Here is a 19,226-nt window from a genome sequence, read left to right as displayed (position 1 = left end):
TCAGGACTCACTTCAGAGGAATCCTTGCTCAAATCATCCATGAATGGGTTTTTTTATGCTGTTTTCTTGCTAACTCACTGCAGCTGAGGTCATGTTTACAGAGGTTCCTGTATACTCTACATAGCGTTGATGAATTTTGCTATAACTCTCTGATGGTAGTTCCAGCTGCCAGACACATCGCAGTGAGTGAGAACAGGAACTAACTTGTTCCATGGACATTAAATGTGACTATAAACAAACCAAATCACCCTGTTGTTGATTATTTGCTATAACAGAAGCTGTAGTGTCTTATTGCTCACACACGTGTTTGTTAGCCAGCATGTGGTTTAGGAAATCAGTTTAGATGTGATCCGTATTATTTTGGGCGCTCCTTCCTACAGAATCAACGGTGATGGCCCAGTGACCACATTGTGATGATCGCTGTGGAGGATAGTAAACACAAATTGCTCCAGGTCAGCTTTAAGCTCAGGGGATTTTTCTAAGGAAACATTCATCTGAGCTCAAACTGCTATGGTACGGCCTTTCAGCAAGACAAAACAAAGTAGGCTATCAGGCATTATTAGAACTCCTGGCTATTTTGGTTGGACTTCCAAAAGGCACAATCTCTCGCTATGATCTTGCTTGCTAAAATAGATCCTGTGCAACACTGGATATGAACAGCCCAAACCTTCCATCCCACAATTCCCTCTTTCCCTCCCCAGTTGTTGAGTGAACTAAATTAGATAATTTGTTCCGGGTTAGCTACCTGGCAGTGTACACACGCCTATTTACCGTTGTTATCGTCACAGCCTCCGAGCTAACACTCTGACCTCAGGGATGTTCCAGACGTGGACCACAATGAAGCAGTGTAAACTCTGCTTGTTTTCCGTACAGACGCCGCTTTGTGAGAGCGCTCTTTCAGACACACACTCACACACTCACACATGTTGCAAAATGTTCCTCAAACAGGATTTGACTTTTTTTTTTTCTCCACCCAATAGTGGAATTACAGGGAAAGCCACATGAGGTCATGTGTGAGCCACTTATTCCATAAATAGGAGATCTTTACCCTTTTAAGAATGGAGTGTTGTTGTAAAAGGCCAGCACTCGGCGGTGGGTAGTCACTCATCTACATTTATAAGATCTGTAATTACTTTCTAGTGCTGTCCTATAGAACATAAATTACCATCAATGCCATGTTTATTCTTCCACATATAAAACTTCTAGAAGGAGAAGAAAGGTAACGGCCCGGCTCCGAACTCTTAACTGTACAGTTCATATTCATGTACAGTGATCGTAGGATATCATGCATTTCCTCAGTGTTCATGCAAATTAGTTTAACAGACTGGAGATCTTATATCTAACATTTCACTTAAACAGAATCAGAAGAGCAGATGTTACAGATGATATTCTCACAGGAGAAGAGGCCTGTTTTATCGTTATGGTTTGTCTTTAGACCTTTCGTTTTCTGCATGCTGACAAAAAAATGTACTATTATACTATATAAGGGATCAAACACTCAGTTAGGAAACTAATCCACATCGCTTTAAAGGCACAGTTTGTTAGATGCAGTGTGGATCGTTTCCAGCACATAGATGTAGTGAAGCCTTTGCATTAAGAGATATTTCATGCAGTTATGCTGTAGATTAAACGTAGGCTCTGATGCAGTCAAGACGAGACAGTGACGAACACAACCCATTGGACAGGACAGGCTTATCAGCTTTCCTTCTCTTCATTATTTATCACTTGTGCCTGAGCGGCCACGGCACATTCTCTTTCTCCTCTCTCCTCTCTCTTCAAGCAAACATGTCGCTGTAAAAGTTACAGAGGGACTACTGATGCTTTGATTTCAACCTGTCGAGTCATGAGTTTTTGCCATGTTCGCAGCAGCTACTAAGAATTTTGTGAAGCAGGTAGGAGACACCGGGCGTCTGATTCCCGTCCCGAGCCTGAGCGAGGCCGACCGATATCAACCTCTCAGCCTGGTGACCAGGAAGAGGAGGAGGCATTTCTGGAAGAAGAACAAATATGGCTCAACACCTTTCTCGCTCAAGGACATACTGGTGGGAGAAAAGGAGATCACTGCAGGTAAGAGTTTTGACAGAAGCCAAGTGCATGTTTAAATTGTTATCTCTAGTTTGTTTCTAGTATTGTGAGCATAGAGAAAATTCTGTTGCACAAAACATGACATAATGTTAGGGTTTATGCCTCCGTCAGTGCAAATGCTCTAAGAATAAAAACTTGCAAGACCGTAACAGCAAAAACCAACAACCACAAGAACAAATTTAACTAGATGACAACAAAACCAAAAACACAACAGCAAGATGTTTTCACATAGTTTGTTAATGTTGCATTGATGGGTTTTCTAAATTAAATCCACCTTAAAATACATTTGTGTAAAAGTCAACAGCAGTGCCAAAACACACACACACACACACACAAATAGAAAAACAGATCAACAAAATAAAAACGTGAAAAAAAATCTATGTTAATGTTGCATTAATGGAGCAAAGTCCATCTCAGAACCAGGTGGTTGTGGCGCTGCTGTGTTCTTCACGCTCACAGGCTGCCGTTAGTTGCATTAGCAGATCATTACAACAGAATACGAGATGCAAACAGATATGAAGCGTGAATTTATTATGAGATGTGTAACCCGAGCGGTTTCTCTGTATTAGGAGTGTCCTCTTACCAGCTTCTCAACTATGAAGACAAGTCAGACGTGTCTCTAAACGGCCGCTTGGGCAACCACCTGATACATGAAGTGGGCGTCAACATCAGCGGCTCGGACTCCGTGGCGGTCAAAGCGTCGTTTGGGGTTGTGACCAAACATGAGGTGGAGGTTCCGACCTTACTACGGGAGCTGAACTCGAGGTTATTTTATTGGGTCATGCTACTTGGAGATACTGAAGCGTTAGTATATTAAAAGGAATGTATAACTAGCCAAAATGTTATTGTGTCTTTCTCTCTGTCTCTCTCTCTCTCTCTTCAGGAAAGTTGATCTGGATCACTGTCTGATCCGTCAGTCTAAAGACAGCGGGCGGACAGTACTGTGTGTCGTCATGGAGAGCATTCGGACCACGCGGCAGTGTTCTCTCACCGTCCATGCTGGCGTACACGGCGCTACCATGCGGGTAAACACACACAATTATAAAGACATGTGTATGAACATAATGCAGGGTAACATGTAAAGCTACACACACACACACCTACACACACACGTGCACACCTACACACCCCTTCACACCTACACCCCTACACACACACACCTACAACCACACACACACCTACACACACTTACACACACCCCTCTTTCTTACAGTTTCAGATAGACGACATCCATAATCCCAAAGGCCGTGACAAAGCCATCGTAATTCCTGCCCACACCACCATAGCCTTCAGCATATTTGATATTTACGTGCGACTGGATGGACGTCTCGGTAAGTTGACGGACGTCTCAGTAAGTTGATGGACGTCTCGGTTACTTTTCACCTGAAAAAAAGCTGTAGCACACTTAAAGCTGTAGAATGTCTGTGAATGTTATAGGAGCTATAAATAATCTTTTCCTCACTAGCCTCTGTATAGCGCATGCTCTATGATGATGATTTTTACGCATTTTTATGATTTTTATGATTTTTTATCTCCTGCAACCTGACTTTACATGCTCTGGGCAGATATCTGTGTAGCACCAGGGTCAGCTGGAGGCTTTGAGAGAGAGCAGATGCGCGAGCAGATCGGAGGATTCATGGGCAGGTTCTCGGTTGGCAGGCTGCGAAGGTTCTTCTCGGGAATCATTTATGGGAACCCTTTCAGAGCAGGTAACTTGTCCTTTTACAGCCACTGAGAGATCATATGATCCAGCTCACAAAATGTAACACATCATATACCATGATAAAATTCCGTCTCCATTGCTATAAAACCCCTAAATCAGACCAAGCATCAGGAAAAGTGTCCTTAAACTTTTGACATACTACAAAAACCCAACAAATCCATGATTTAAAAAAATATGGCACAATCACACCTTTGCCTAGCGGAGTCCATCCAGCAAAAATCAGTGACTGGGTAAAGACCGTGCTTCACTATGGGGTATCGGTGTCGTCATGGTGATGAGACCTTCTGTGTTTCTGCCAAACCTAGTGCTTTGTGTCAAGACCAAATCATTACATCTGAACCTTTTCAGAGTTTTTGCAGGGACTCTAATGTGTCTTTTGGCACTGGATTTCAGTATGGCCTGGCAAAATTTTGTAGCTGCACTCGTCTACATGTACACTTTATTGCCAAAAGTTTTGGGACACCCCTCCAAATCATTGGATTCAGCTGTTGTTTTTCAGGGGTTAGGCTCATCCCCTTAGTTCCAGTGAAAGGAACTCTTAATGCTTCAGCTTCATACCAAGACATTTTGGAGAATTTCATGCTCTTTTATGTGCTTTGTGGGAACAGTTTGGGAATGACCCCTTCCTTTTCCCAACATGACTGCACACCAGTGCAAAAGCAAGGTCCATAAAGACATGGATGAGAGAGTTTGGTATGGAGGAACTTGACTGGCCTGCACAGAGTCCTGACCTCAACCCCATAGAACACCTTTGGGATGAATTAGAGCGGAGACTGCGAGCCAGACCTTCTCATCCAACATCAGTGCCTGACCTCACAAATGTGCTTCTAGTGGAATGGTCAAAAATTCCCATAAACACACTCCTAAACCTTGTGGAAAGCCTTCCCAGAAGCTGTTAGAGCTGCAAAATGTGGGCCAACTCCATATTACATTCATGTGCATGTAAAGGCAGATGTCCCAGTTTTGACCTGGCTCTCAGTCTCCACTCTAATTCATCCCAAAGGTATTCTATCAGGTTGAAATCAGGACTCTGTGCAGGCTTGGGAGCATGAAATTTTCCAAAATGTTTTGGTATGCTGAAGCATTAAGAGAGTTCCTTTCACTGGAACTAAAGGGCCGTGCGCAACCTCTGAAATACAACACCTGAATTCAATGATTTTGAGGGGTGTCCCAAAACTTTAGGCAATATAGTGTATTATAGAATGTATAGTCTTTAAAAAATAATTGTCAAATGTCAAGAGTGGGTGCCTCTGTAGGTACAGAAACCAGACCCAAATGCAGGGATAAAATGAGAAATGGGGGATTTATTAATAAAATAACAAAGCAGAAAGCAAACAAGAAACCAGGAGGCACAAGCACAAGACAGCAGGTAAATATAGGTAAGGTAATTAGTGAGACAAGAAGGGGCAGGTGTACAGAGGCGGGATCAGGCAGGGCAAAGAACATAAACAAAAAACGCATGGCCTGACAGTTGATAAGAAAGTAGATCAAGCCCATTGTTTTGTCCTGGTGTCATTTTCCTTCACTATGACAGATGACAGAACGTTCGAGGAGCTCACGCACTCGGACCTGTACCTGGACGACGTGGCGGATTACTACGAGAAGGCGGCCAGCATGACTGACCTGTCCTCGTCGTACATGCGCGAGGACAAGCACACTCGAGTCAACCTGCTCAACCATAACGTCCCCAAAGGCCTGTGTGCGCTCTGCAGCAAGTCCCACCAGCGCCGAGAGACCGTCTACGGCTGCCTCGAGTGCTCCTCTGGTGGGCAGAAGTACGTGCGCTTACACGCCGTGCCATGCTTCGACCTCTGGCACAAAAGCTTACGGTGAGGACTGCTGAAGGATTACAAAGACTGGACGGTCTTTTATATTTAGAGAAGGTCTAGGATTAGTACAACACCAGGCATCTGGTTCATGAAAATTCCATGTGTGTCTTGAGTTTAAAGTTGTTTAGCACTTTTAACAAGCTTTGCAGAAATCCGGGATCCCTAATGAACAAGGCAGAGATGACGGGAAACAAGTTCCTTGAGGGAAACCTGGAGAGGAATCAGAGTCAACGATGGAGCCTGTCATCTTCTGGGTGACATCAGATATAAATCAGTACTGTACAAAACAGGACAGTTTTTATGATTACTCAACTTGGATATACACTGGATTTAAGGATGTTCAAAATCTTTAGGGTGTACATATGGGTATGTTCAGTATTAAATCTAGATCAGGGCTAGACTTCAGCATGTCAAACACATCCTCACTAAACTGCCATGTATAAGAGTCTGCTCTTCATCTTCAGGGATGAAGAATATTATTTTTGAACTTGTTACTAGAACATTGGTGCTCATCATATTGTTTACACACCAGTCCAGATCTTTCTCAGATATCGAATGTGGGACAGTAGATCCTCTTACACTCCCATGAGCACCAGCTGCTGGTGTCTCCATCACACACACACACAGCTGCGTGAATAATTAAGAGATGGGGATAAATTAACCAGTGGATCATGTGGAAGTGGGCAGTCTTATTGCAGGTGAGAACTGGGTCATGTTTTTGTTTCCACTCTGAATTCAGGGCAGGTTCAGCCCTTAGTGAAAGCCCAAGCAGGGAAAAGTTACTAAAGTTAGCATTGCAGACCAGATACCTAAATCAAGAAGAACTTTCTGGAACCAACATGGTGTCTGTCTAGATCCATATTTGTAGTGAAATTGCCGTGGGATAATTGTAGGATCGAACCATATCAAGACGACCTGTTGTAGAAAAATAAGGAGCTTCGTTGTTGATTATTTTCCTACAACAGCATGACACTGCACGAGTGTCTTATTCCTTTTCAAAACACTTTACCAGTGTGGCCTCTAGAGATATCATCAGATTTGCATAAATGTACAATTTTCCTTGTGTCAGATGTTTTTATTTTTTGCTTTGCTTTCACCGGAAGACACTGCAATCCCATCATCATTCACACCTTCTCTCCGCATGCTTAACATCATCCTCAGATAGTTTTCATTTCCTTTTCCAGTTTGTGTGTGTGTGTGTGTGTGTGTGTGTGTGTTGTGCTGGAATTCTCTGGTAGTTGAAAGGAATGCAGTGTCTTGAGCCTGAAATTGTGTTTACTGTAATTCAGGGGAGTTTGTGGTGTATCGTGTCAATGTTTTCTTTAGCTGCTGTGTCATATTTAAAATATATAAATATACACACTAATAAACAAAGTTGGTTTGATTAAAATGTGTGAAAATTCCTTCCACGAAGTCTGTCCCAACAGAAGGAATTGTAATGTAATGAAACATAATTGACGGCTCCACCTGCTGGTGAAATATCGTCAGTACATCTAATATGCAGTGCACACCCCATGATTTGTGGGTGGTAAATGTTCTTATTTAAATTTACAAGAAAACAGGAAATACGTGTTTATTGAAAGTAATCAATAATTATACACCCTTCAGCATGTGTCCGTATTCTTCCGGGCACTTCTGGATGAAGGACTAGTTAGGGAAGTGAACAAAGAGGCGCTATTAAGGGTGCACACATTTTTACATGACCATCAGAAGAAAAGTATAGTCAAAAAGACCAGCTTTTTTTTCCCTCACTTTATTCTTTATAAAAATAATTACCAACATTTTGAATGACCAAAAAAACAAAAACAGCGCATATACAGTAGGCCACCAAATCTCAGTTAAACCTATAATCTGCACACACTCCTCAGTCTTACAACAAAACAAGAATGTTAGTTCATAAATAATGATTGCATTAGAAAAGAAAGGAGCAAAAAGTAGAATTTTTCAATAAAATCTGAAACATCCGGGTTAAAGCGTGTGGCAGGAGGAGAATAGAGAACGCTGCACGATGGTGAGAGATGAAGCTGATGAAAATTAAACCACTGTCCAGTTTCGTTCAATCAGCTTCAGTGAGCCTGGTCAGGGATACGGCCTACCCCGGGATACACCCTGGAACAGCAAGCCGGTACACTGCAGGACACCATGTACACGTATATATAGATTTTCATTTTAGCGTCATCATTCCACCTACTGGTGTTTTTTAGAAGACTGGACGAGGAAAGAAAACAAAAAGAGGGTTTTCATAATGAAATAATACGACTGGCAGGCCAGAGATAAATAACGCTACTTGTTGCTCCTTTTAAAGGGCTTTCCTTGACCATGCACTATTAGAGATCTGAAACCATAACCATGTCAAGTTTGGCATTCATTACACTTCCAGTTTGGAAAAAAAAGAGAAAACATACTTGCATTACAAATATAGCATATAATCCATGTCGAATATATAAAAACAGGTATCTGCTTTACTATCACACACTCATCATACTGTACATACCTCAGTAATGTCTCATTTCAGGCAAACACACACACACACACCTCCAGTAGCACACAAGTAGTGTATCTTAGTAAATCTATTTGTCTCCTGCAGATTTAGAAAAAGATCGGACAAAAAAAAGCCATCATCAAGGCACTCTGGACTTAAACACACGCAATAAATACTGCAGCTTTCACTGCAATCCGCAGCTCAGGTACCGTAAAGCTCTCGCATACATTCACTTCCGTCATTGCCCGTGATTGCTATGAAAGAAAAACGAACATTTTTTTTACATCCAGCTGAATAAATAAGTCGTTTCCTTCTTTTTTTTTCCCCCTAGTGTTAAAAAAGTACAACAATAAATTCAGCCCAACAGGCGGGGGGTGGGGTGTGGTGTGGAGGGTGTCTTTTGGACAAAATGAAACCAAAAAAAAAAAAAAAAAGACCGTCATGCACTTCTTTACATCAGCATACATTCAAATAATCACATCTCAATGAAAGGAGCACTAGAGCCTAACACACACACACACACAGGCAATAAGACCATTCTAGGAATGACAAATGCTTCATTAACAACAAAGCAGTTAGAACAAATAAACATCCATGTGCTGATTATGTGCCTGACCGTCTGACCTGAACCTTTATCCCTCTGGACCCACACACACACACACACACACACATACACACACCCGTGATTTAAGCACCACCACCCGTCTAAACAGACCGGACAGGGCCAAGGGCAGAACAGAAGCAGACAAGCAGATGTCTGTAGAGAAATGTGGAGGACGAGCGTTGTGTGGTCCGGTGCTTTGGTCAGGTCAAGTTCAGTTTTTTTTCTCTCTTTTTTCCCTTCCTACTGCAACAGCTTCTGATTCAGAATCTCCCAGATCATCACTTTACGGAAATATGGCATGTGACACTGCACAGACAGACAAACAGGAAAGGGATTTTAACGGTTTATCATTACTCTACATTTTGGTGCATCAAAAGTATAAGAAAATATACAGTAGGTAACTGATATTCACTACAGACATGTTTGTACACAGATCAGGCATAACATTATGACCACCTGCCTTATATTGTATTTGGTCCCCCTTTTGCTACCAAAACAGCCCTGACCTGTTGAGGCATGGACTCTACTAGTTGTAGTATTCTTCACAGCCATCAGGGAATACGGTTTCCATGAAAGGGTGTAGATGGTCTGCAACAATGCTAAGGTAGGTGGTATGTGTCAAAGTAATATCCACAGGGATGGCAAGACCCAAGGTTTCCCAAAAGAACATTGCCCAAAGCATGACACTGCTTCCCGCTGGCTCGCCTTCTTCCTATAGAGCATCCTGGTGCCATGTGTTCCCCAGGTAAGCGTCACACACACACCTGGCCACCCATGTGATGTAAAAGAAAATGTGATTCTTCAGACCAGGCCACCTTCTTCCATTGCTCCGTGGTCCAGTTCTGATGCTCACTTGTCCATTGTTGGTGCTTTCGGTGGTGCACAGGGGTGAGCATGAGCACCCTGACTGGTCTGCGGCTTTGCGGCCCCATACTCAACAAATGGTCATGCACTGTGTATTCTGACACCTTTCTATCAGAACCAGCATTAACGTCTTCAGCAATTTGAGCAACAGTAGCTCGTCTGTTGGATCGGATCACACGGGCCAGCCTTCACTGCCCACAAGCATCCATGACCCTGTCGCTGGTTCACCACTGTTCCTTCCTTGGACCACTGCAGACCGGGAACACCCCACAAGAGCTGCAGTTTTGAAGATGCTCTGATCCAGTCATCTATCTGCCATCACAATTTGGCCCTTGGTCAAACTCACTCAAATCCTTACACTTGTCCATTTTTCCTGCTTCTAACACATCAACATTGAGGACAAAATGTTTACTTGCTGCCTAATATATCCCACCCACTAACAGGTGCCATGATGAGATCATCGGTATTATTCACTTCACCGGTCAGTGGTCATAATATTATTGATGATCTGTGTATGTATCAAGTGTGGGAAGGTTGGTAGGTTTGACCACGCCCAAAAATGAAATCTTTTAAGCTCTTAATGTTTTGGCATGAAGAGAAAATGTAGTGAATAGGAATTGGGTATGCCTACAGCTCCAAGTATCCTCATCTACAGGCCACAAATGAAAATGACATGCAAATAATGTTGAGTGTACGCAACACAAGATCCAGTCCAATCATCTCAGTGTCAGTTGCAGTGATGTGGCTAGTATTGTTGTTTATTTGCTAGCCAGTAAGATGTTGTTTACTCCATTCCTACACCCCTGCTCCTGTATATTAGACTAGAAATGACTAGACATGCTTTTTACAGGCCAATGTGTGTGCATGTGTGTTACCTGTCTAAAGGTAAAGGGGCGTCCACGTGCTATGTAGTCGGCATACTTGCAAACAAAGACTCCACAGTCGCTTCCGTTCTTCTGTTGCGGAACCTCCTAGCGATTTATTTTCAGAAGTGTGTATCAGTCATTACATAAAAGAATAAAAGTTAAAAATAGAAAATTCCTGCTTTAAACTTACAGTGGCTCGCAAGCTGGTCACTGTCCACTTTAAGATTTCCATATCTTTGCCTTTCTTGACCTCGTACTCCTCCTTTATGTACATCCTACAATTTGAAAAATTAAAAAAATAGTCAAGCGGTCAGTCAGGCAAGGTGTGTGCGAGTTGTTTCTATAGAAACTGAGCTTGGCCACTCACAGTATCAGGTTACAGATGTCATCGTGCCTCTGACCCATGGAGTCGTACGACCTCACAGACTTTGCTCTGAAGTCAACAACCTAGACGACACCAAAAATAAATAAATAAATAAATAAATAAATAAATAAATAAATAACACAGGTACACAGCTAACACAGCTTTTGTTTCTTAGCAATCAAATGAGCCAAACAATTTTGCAAACAATACTACTAACAGAAAACAACTCACGGCAAGAGACCAATGGACCCCTAGGTGCAGGGGGATGAGGATGAGGTCGTGGAGGAAGAGGTCGACAGCCTTGGTCCAGCGACGCACAGCAGCATGGCCACCCCCGTGCAGCTTAGGAAAGAAGAAGGTGCTAAAGCAGTACACCTTCTTCCCGCCCACTTCCTGCTCCCGTGCCATCACCAGGTTAAGGTAGAAATTGATCACCTGACAAACGGTCAGACAAAAAGGATAAGTGTACTTAAATACATCTCCGGCTATAACATGAGTGACAGGTTAACACACACGTGTACAGCTGAGATATATTATAGGATAGAACGTATAAACCAATGCATTTTACCTCGTCGTTGAGCCAGCTGCCCTCCTGCAGGGTTGCCAGGTCTCTCTGTGTGATGCGCAGTTTGAAAGCGCTGCTCAGGATTAGGTCAGGATCTCTGTGTGCGAGAGCAACACTCACCTCCTGCTGCATCTCCTGTAATGCATCGTATAGAATCACACACACACACAAACACAACCTTCTGGTACTCAAGATGGTGTACACAATGGACGTCAGGATATGCTGTTATAGAAGCTCAGGGTGATAACAGTAAAATTATTAGTGTTATGCGTATTGTTCTGTGTGATAGAGTTCATAAGGAATGGAGCATTACCTTCGTCAGTCTGGGAAACTCCTCCTCCAGGTGCTTCCCCACATCAAACACAGGTTCAGAGCGGGTCTGCACTGATGGTTGACACACTGCAGTGGTCTCTCTGTCCTTCAGGTTCAGCCGGGTTTCTACCTCGACGGACAGATCCACGTCTAATAGCTGAGGACAAGGAGAAAAAAAGGAGGTGCAGACATCAAGCCAAAGCACTACTTGTGGATGCTGTTATGCAGTGATTGATTATTGCAGCATTGTACCCTGTTTTTATTCAAAGGTTGGTCTGATTTCTTCCTCCCAACATCACTGACTGGTGCACTGCAAGTGACAAATAAGTCTCATTTAAAAAAAAAAGGAAAAAAATAAGTTGAAAATACGGCATACGGTCAAGGAGAAGGGTTTTGGAAAAGCGAGTAAGTTTAAAAAAAAAAAAATTACCTGTCCTTCACATGGTTTATTAAAGTAGAATTCCTCCACAATGGTGCATGTGGGTTCACTACGAAAACACAGAATATTTATTAGCATTGAGAATTGTGTGCGAAAAAGCTGGAAAATTTTTTCATTGGACTCACCTTTGATTGGTGTAGGTTTGCTGATCTCAGGAGTAGTACGGCCATGGGGAAAAGTTGTGCTAAAAACAGAAGTTAGAGCCGTTGGTAAGTTTCATTACGCTAGGCACGCTTCAGAGGTGTGTGTAGATCATACGGTACATCCATCTATGCTCAATGGCAGGCACAGTAGACGCTGCTAATTCAGAGTATATTCTTTTAGAATACATGGACAAAACGATCGTACACGGGCGGTTTCACTCGTCCAAACGGCAGCGGTTTGTTCTTCGAGTACTTCTCGGACACCATCTCCACCAGCTTTCTGTAGTGCTCCCTGTCACTTTCCTTCAGGGCCTAAAACAAAGAAGGACGCAGAAAGACTGATCAAAATTCTCATCAATATTTATTCTTTCATTTAAATATTTTACACTGGCTATGGCTACGTTTCAAAACTTCAACACATTTTAATCAAATGAAAAATCACCAGACTGAAAATTAAAAGACCCCTCAAAGCCACTGGGTTAAATGAGTATGGCTTCTGTCTGCCTCGTGTACACTACCTCCTCCACAGCGAGGCAGGGTTTGTGTGTGCGGCCGGGGAGATCCGTCTCAGGGAGGACAGGGCGTGACGGCAGCAAGTGCAGTGACCTCCTGTGTGGAAGCTCTTTCTGTCGGTCCTGGTTTCCCATAAATAACACCGATCCGCTTCTATGGAGGAAACCATAAATTTAGACTAATGTTTACATTTGAGAATAAAAAAAATAAATAGGAACTCTGTATACTCACTCAGGTTTCCTCATCAGAGGCTGGGTACCTACACAGAAGTTTGGCACACTCCTCTCTTTCCCACTCAGCCCCATCTCTCTCCGTTTCTCTGATGAGATGGACAGAAATATTAGGCATCTTTCTTTTTAAGACATTCAATGAACACAAAAATGCCTTGAATGACTTGTACAATGCACTTACCCATTTTAACATCCCCACCGATCATCCACTTGTTTAGGCCGTTGCTGTGAATTTCATCAATTCCCACTAAAGCAACATGTCCAATCTGGGATAAGGAGAATAATATGCAACAGACTTATTGCGTGAAAGATAGAGATGACAATCAGAAGAATCTGGCCACAACAAACCTGCGTTTCTCTACGGTCTCTCTCCCTTTCATAACGGCATGGCTTGTGTCGCAAACGGAGCAGCCCTGCAATCCCAGCGAAAGTCTTCTTAACAACTCGGACGATCACATCTGCAAAGGACCGGCAATCAATTACACCATCCCATTACACTGATAGCCACAAGGTGTTAATTGAAGGATAGGTTCAGTTTTGAATAACGAGTGAATAATAATCCATGTACCTCGTCTTGGTCTTTTGACTTCCAGTTGCTCCGATACGCCATCGGGAGAGTGGATACTGCGACAGATAGAACAGAATCAGGTTACATTGAGAGACGTGACATGATTGCATATGCTGATGTCTTTCCATTTTATTACGCAGAAAACTGTACAAGATATGACACACTATCACCTACTTTAAAGAAAGCTGAACGTAGTGCAGCTAACTATGGAGGACACAAGAGTCATACAGGATAAGCCACTTTAATGAGCTATAACCTAGATGCCACGTTTCTTTGAGTTTGTGTACGTGTTTGGGAAAGGGAATAGTGTATAGAATGATGCACCAGTGAACCATGTTTACTACCAGCGAGCTGCTACTGTGGAGCAAGACATGCCCCCCCCCCAAAAAGGCGTGACACATACACTAAGACAGAATTTGATTGGTCGAACAAATAACCAGTGCACGATGAGTCATCAAGCACTTATAACCACTTAGACACATAGTATAGCATATAAAAACTACAAAATCTACAAAACTACCGTTTTCTACATAGATTAAAGTATTGGTGTCTTTTTTTATACCTAAATGGACAACCCCATTTAAAACAACAATATAAAACAACCCCACATATTTTGACTTCAGAGGCACTTTAAAGTAACTTTCACACTACAAAACACATCTATGAAGCTGTTCAATATTAAACATCGATTTATGTGAATTATTCAGTCTATTAGTCGCATATGACCTGATTTATTATGTTTAATGTTTTTGTGTATCTGATTTACGTTTAAAACGCACAAAAACGCTAGCTATGCTTGTCTGCTTGCTAACCCCTGAGCTCGAGCTAAGCTAACTGGCTAGCTTAATTAGCTACAATTTAGCGGCATTTCACTACAAAATCGTTAAATGCCTAAATACAAATTACCTAAATACATTCCACACGCTTCTTAGAAAGAATAAACCACACAAAAATACACACAGCGGCTAGTTTAATGACTTGACTAGCCCTTGTTTATAACTAGCTAGCGGAGTTTGACGGCTGGATTTCAACGTCTCGCATCGAGACACATAGTGCGCGTGCACGGTGACTACACAAGCAATCCTTTTGTAGCCTTCGTAGGGCACTTCTTTTAGCTAGCTAAGGCACTGAAGGTTATTCGTACATAAGATAAAGAACAACCGGATATAAGCAATCACTTACCTTTGATAGTTTCGTTTGGCAGGTCGGTAATTTTCCTGTTGTTGTTGTTGTTGTGTTTCGGAAGTGACCGCGTCTCGTGGTGGTGGTGGCTGGTTACCGTCCGTAGGCCAGCTCGACGAATTCCCTCCAGAAAACACGGAAAACGGAACAAACAGCGACGACAGTCCATCAACTATCCATTCATACATTACAAACCACCACGAAGACTCAGTCACCTGCCTGTTTGTTAGTGCCAGGATCTTTAAAAAATTACAAACTTCCACACATCAACTGCGACACTGTTCAATCCTAACAGGCTTTACTACAACGTTATTTAGTCCTGGGAGCCGATTCCGAAAAGAGTCGATTCTTCGATTCTGAATCAAAGACTCAACTCAGAAGATCTAAAGTTTTTTTATAGTATTACTCTTGTGCGTTCAGTATTTCACAGTGTAGTCTATAATTTTTCGTTTTATTATACTGTGGCTTGGCAAGCGATTTGAGAATAAAATACAGTTGTGGAATAAATCGCAGTGCTCTTTGAATCGACTCATTGGAATCAATGAGTCAGAGTCACATTTCAGGACTCGAACAGCGCCTCGCTAGAAACCATGCGCTTCAGATTTCCATTAGCCGCAGGCTTCAGGTTGCCAGGTCTTCGTTTTACAAAATCGGGATTTATTTCATAATCACGTGCAAAACTTAAATTGTGTCTCGTTACAAACCTTCTAATGCTTTTAAATTCCAGTATTATTATATAAATATAACTGTGAATGTGTAATAAAACTAATGTCATTCTATTTATGAATTAATCTCCAATTCATACAGTGACGTGGATGACGATGTTGAGAATGGAATTACAGCCAGGGGTGCCAAAATTTATGAATGCAAAGTAAAATGGGGGTAAATTTGTAAAAAAAAAAAAAACATAAATATATTATATGCTTTGTTAAAAAACTAAATAAGCTAAAAAATAAACGAATACACAAAACAATCATTCTAATAAACAAACAAGCAAACTAATAAATAGATCATTGGTTGTTGTTGCATAAGTGCACTCATGTAGTGGAGGACATTTGCTGGAATAAAAAGTAAAAAAAAAATACAAAACACAACTCAATACACAGATAAAATAGCTAATAGATCAAATTAATAAATCATTTAATAACAATAAACACAGATTTATCAATAGATATATTTTAGAATTCTCATTTCTTCATTCACAACCATTTTATATCATGTCCTTCATTTTTTTTTCTAAATTACTTGTAGCAGATGTGTTTATTTTAAAATATACAACTTGTTATTTATTTATTTATTAATCTCCTTTTCATCTGTTCTGAGAGCTTAAGCATCAGTATAAATTTTATTTATTCATGCCTAAGCACAAAAAAGCACCTCATCAAAATTTCATTGCAAACATTTCAAAAAGAGTTTATTACTGATTTACAAAGATGCATATATTTCCACCAGGAATGTAATTATGAGTATATTTTCTTCTTCACAGACCCCTGAGAGGAGTAGAGGATGCTGAGAGAAATAAATAAGAGGTCATCAGTGTAGAGGTTAATTATAAAAATGATTGTTTTTAAATAAATAACTTAACACACCTTAGAGTCCAAGAGGAAATCTTGTCTTCAGTCCATCAACAGTGACGCTTTAGGATTCAGGGAAAGAAGGACAAAAGAGTGGACGTGAGCAGTAATACTTCCTTTAGATTATAAATGTATTGGTGTATAAACAGTCCTTCTTTCAGCTGCCTCAGTTTTTTCTCTCGCTTTCACTTAAATAAAACAAAAATAATTATTTGTTATCTGTTTATTCTTATTAACTAACTTTCTGTTTAAAAGAAATGGCATTGCTTCATCTGTCATGTGTCAACTTCAGAACTTCAGAAACACATTGCATTCTGGGTAAGTTCAATTAAGAGGGAAGAAAAATGGTGGTGGAAAGTAAAACAAATAAACAAACAAAAAAGCTTACGTGTTCAGCGGAGGCAGAGTTACAGGGCCGGTTATGTGCTGAATGGATGGCTGATAAGCCCCTCCCCTTTCAGGTGCCATCATAGACGGCCAAGCTGAGTAGCCGATAGGGGGGAGCGGCGGAGGCCCATAGTGGTGATGATGGTGGACGGCTCCTTTGGCTTTAATGGAGTTCTCCTATATGTCATAGTTGAGCTATTAACATCCCAAGCAGCTTTTTTAGTACTGATACAATAAATCAGAGATATAAGGTCACCTGGCCTGCAGGAGGACCCCTGTTTGTGCCAGCGGCCATTGGAGGAAGTGCCTTGAGCATCATGTTGTGCATGATGATCTGGTGCATCTGGGCATTCTGCATGAGCATCAGCTCCACCATGTCTGAGGATCAGAAGGCTTAGACTATGAACTCACAAGATTTACTCTTCTTAGCCAGGTCTAATGCAATTAAAGGAGATTTCTATAATACATAATACGCATCATTTTATTGTACCCTCTTTAATGCTGCCGGATCTGTGGGGTGCAGGTTGGACTGGTGATATCTGTGCTATAAGCGGCTGCTGCTGTGGTAGCTGCTGAATGATGGTGGATGGTGGATGTGGAACCTGCAGACAGAAAGAAAAAATAAATATGTTGAGAAATAAATCAATAAATCGGAATTCTCCATCTAGATCAATTTGGTTTAGTGTTAGCCGACATTTTTGTGCTTTAAGGTATTAATCAAGTCTCTCTTACAGTGTGTTGGATGATCCGAGGAGGCTGTGGGGCTGGAGGCAGAGCTGGAGGTGGGGCTGGAGGAGGAGCTGGAGGCGGAGACTGATAAATAAAAACCGGGGGTGAAGGTGATGCAGGAGACTCATAATGATGATGCCTGCGAGTTCCAGCCCACGTCTGTGGCCTTGTTAAGTCATCTAAGATGTGCTGTTCCTGAATAAGAACAAATATGTCTTAAATATGTGAGAAATAAAACATGGAGCTTGACTGGAAATGAACTGAATTGACTGGAATGGAATCAACACCTTCTGACCAGTCAGAATCCAGAATTCAACAGCACTATGGTGTAAAGGTTAATGACAACAAATTGTAGGAAGCTTATGAGATGTTAAATGATGTCTGTACCCGTAGTCTCCGTAGTAAGTCTCTCTTGCGTCTCAGAGCACTGTGAAGCGCTTCGTTCCGTCCATCATAACTTCCTGTGTCAAAAAAATGTGGAAATTGTATTAAACTGCACATAAATAGCAAATTCCTTTCATTGAAATGATTCCCTTTTGAAAACATTTAGAATACTCATCTGAGTCACTCTCAGAATCCATGTTTACATGATAATAAATTTATAAATAGGTATTTCAAATAAAATATTTCAAATTGCAGTATTGCAATTCTGTTTCTCCCAAATTTTAGAGGCACAATTACTTGTGGAAAGCGCAGAGTCTGCCCTTTCATCATGACCCGCTCTCTCATTCTCCAGTCTCTAATGCAGGACAAAGAAAATAAACTTGTTAGTACATTTTAAACACATTTTCTTTCTTTCTTTCTTTCTTTCTTTCTTTCTTTCTTTCTTTCAGTTCTCAGAGCTAATCCTTAATGTCATAAGCGTGGATGCTAGTTAATCTCAATTCCTGTTTTTTTGCTAAAGGCTCAAAATCTCAACCTTGTTATTCATTAATCAGTAAAATGCCACTATTTTGGATGGATTACTGTTTTTGTTTTTCAGTTGCAAAGAATAAATGACATCCTATTTGTTGAATCCAGTTTTATAAGTAGTTTCAAAATAAGACAAACCTTATTCTTATACCAAGAGAAGGCATTCAACACAATAATAATGAGCACAGTATTTGTCACTGTTGTTAATAAATGAACAAGAAACAGCATTAGCTTTTAAATGCTAATTAAAAGTCCAATAAGAATGGGTGAACCTCTCACCTTTTCTAGCAGTTTTAATTTCAGACGAGTCATTTGGTCGACGATCGGATCAGCCATTGACATAAACAGCTTTTTTACAACTGCTTTAAAAGTTTCTGCACACGTTTTTGTCTAATTTGCATTCTTCCAACTAAATCTAATCATTAGAGAAAGAGATTTGAGTGTAACAGAGTCATGTTTCTTCACCTGTGCCTGTTTGCTGTGGATTTTTCTCTCGGTTGCCAAAAACATACCTGTGTTCCTCTGCCCAACCCTGCTGTTACCATGTTACATGTCCGGCTTTATTCACTTCACTGGGAGCTGCTCTGTGTCTGTGAACAGATTCATGTTTCAAGGATATGACGTGCAAAATATTATATGCATTCTTCTTATTCTTCCTTCAGCTTTTCCCTTCAGGGTGGCCACAGCGAATCTTCACTCTCCACCTATCCCTATCTTCTGCATCCTCAACACTTGCACCCTCTAGCTTCATCTCCTCATTTATTACATCCATATACCTCCTCTTTGGCCTTCCTCTTTGCCTCCTGCCTGGCAGCTCCATCTCCAACATTCTCCTACCAATATACTCACTCTCCC

General features: G+C 41.3%; 3 protein-coding genes across 4 annotated transcripts; 1 reads left to right on the top strand and 2 right to left on the bottom strand.

Annotated features, from left to right (window-relative positions):
* Window positions 1-1,856: 1,856 nt before the first annotated feature.
* On the top strand, window positions 1,857-6,937 carry pjvk (pejvakin). Of its 2 annotated transcripts, XM_058403792.1 has the most exons (6): window positions 1,857-2,067; window positions 2,655-2,850; window positions 2,969-3,110; window positions 3,299-3,416; window positions 3,651-3,794; window positions 5,343-6,937. In XM_058403792.1, the coding sequence occupies exons 1-6, from the start codon at window positions 1,857-1,859 to the stop codon at window positions 5,639-5,641; spliced, it is 1,110 nt and encodes a 369-aa protein (XP_058259775.1). In that variant the 3' UTR covers window positions 5,642-6,937. The 2 variants fall into 2 exon arrangements, with proteins under 2 accessions (XP_058259775.1, XP_058259776.1); XM_058403793.1 differs by lacking the exon at window positions 3,651-3,794.
* Window positions 6,938-8,430: 1,493 nt separating this feature from the next.
* Window positions 8,431-15,093, bottom strand: senp2 (SUMO specific peptidase 2). Its single transcript, XM_058403787.1, has 17 exons — window positions 14,770-15,093; window positions 13,588-13,643; window positions 13,368-13,477; window positions 13,201-13,285; window positions 13,021-13,108; window positions 12,795-12,942; window positions 12,482-12,588; window positions 12,259-12,317; window positions 12,125-12,182; window positions 11,947-12,004; window positions 11,696-11,851; window positions 11,386-11,517; window positions 11,049-11,252; window positions 10,821-10,900; window positions 10,644-10,728; window positions 10,463-10,558; window positions 8,431-9,029 (listed from the first exon to the last, which is right to left on the bottom strand). The coding sequence occupies exons 1-17, from the start codon at window positions 14,955-14,957 to the stop codon at window positions 8,964-8,966; spliced, it is 1,776 nt and encodes a 591-aa protein (XP_058259770.1). The 5' UTR covers window positions 14,958-15,093; the 3' UTR covers window positions 8,431-8,963.
* A 1,266-nt stretch (window positions 15,094-16,359) lies between these two features.
* Window positions 16,360-18,707, bottom strand: zgc:112416 (uncharacterized protein LOC550509 homolog). Its single transcript, XM_058403290.1, has 8 exons — window positions 18,651-18,707; window positions 18,141-18,198; window positions 17,847-17,920; window positions 17,463-17,654; window positions 17,221-17,332; window positions 16,987-17,108; window positions 16,732-16,907; window positions 16,360-16,405 (listed from the first exon to the last, which is right to left on the bottom strand). The coding sequence occupies exons 1-8, from the start codon at window positions 18,705-18,707 to the stop codon at window positions 16,360-16,362; spliced, it is 837 nt and encodes a 278-aa protein (XP_058259273.1).
* Window positions 18,708-19,226: the final 519 nt, after the last annotated feature.

The sequence above is a fragment of the Hemibagrus wyckioides genome, linkage group LG11, assembly GCF_019097595.1.
Source record: "Hemibagrus wyckioides isolate EC202008001 linkage group LG11, SWU_Hwy_1.0, whole genome shotgun sequence".
NCBI classification, from domain to species: Eukaryota; Metazoa; Chordata; class Actinopteri; order Siluriformes; family Bagridae; genus Hemibagrus; species Hemibagrus wyckioides.
Note: the sequence above shows the minus strand (reverse complement) of the source record. Positions and strands in the feature narration are given on the sequence as shown.

Coding starts and splice junctions, on each gene's coding strand:
- zgc:112416 (XM_058403290.1), bottom strand. CDS start 18,707: ATGGCTGATCCGATCGTCGACCAAATGACTCGTCTGAAATTAAAACTG. Junction 18,199..18,650: donor AATTAAAACTGCTAGAAAAG/GTGAGAGGTTCA, acceptor GTCCTGCATTAG/AGACTGGAGAATGAGAGAGC. Junction 17,921..18,140: donor AGACTCTGCGCTTTCCACAA/GTAATTGTGCCT, acceptor TTTTTGACACAG/GAAGTTATGATGGACGGAAC.
- senp2 (XM_058403787.1), bottom strand. CDS start 14,957: ATGTATGAATGGATAGTTGATGGACTGTCGTCGCTGTTTGTTCCGTTT. Junction 13,286..13,367: donor GAGACCGTAGAGAAACGCAG/GTTTGTTGTGGC, acceptor TCCTTATCCCAG/ATTGGACATGTTGCTTTAGT. Junction 10,559..10,643: donor TGACCAGCTTGCGAGCCACT/GTAAGTTTAAAG, acceptor ATAAATCGCTAG/GAGGTTCCGCAACAGAAGAA.
- pjvk (XM_058403792.1), top strand. CDS start 1,857: ATGTTCGCAGCAGCTACTAAGAATTTTGTGAAGCAGGTAGGAGACACC. Junction 2,068..2,654: donor AGAAAAGGAGATCACTGCAG/GTAAGAGTTTTG, acceptor TCTCTGTATTAG/GAGTGTCCTCTTACCAGCTT. Junction 3,111..3,298: donor TACACGGCGCTACCATGCGG/GTAAACACACAC, acceptor TCTTTCTTACAG/TTTCAGATAGACGACATCCA.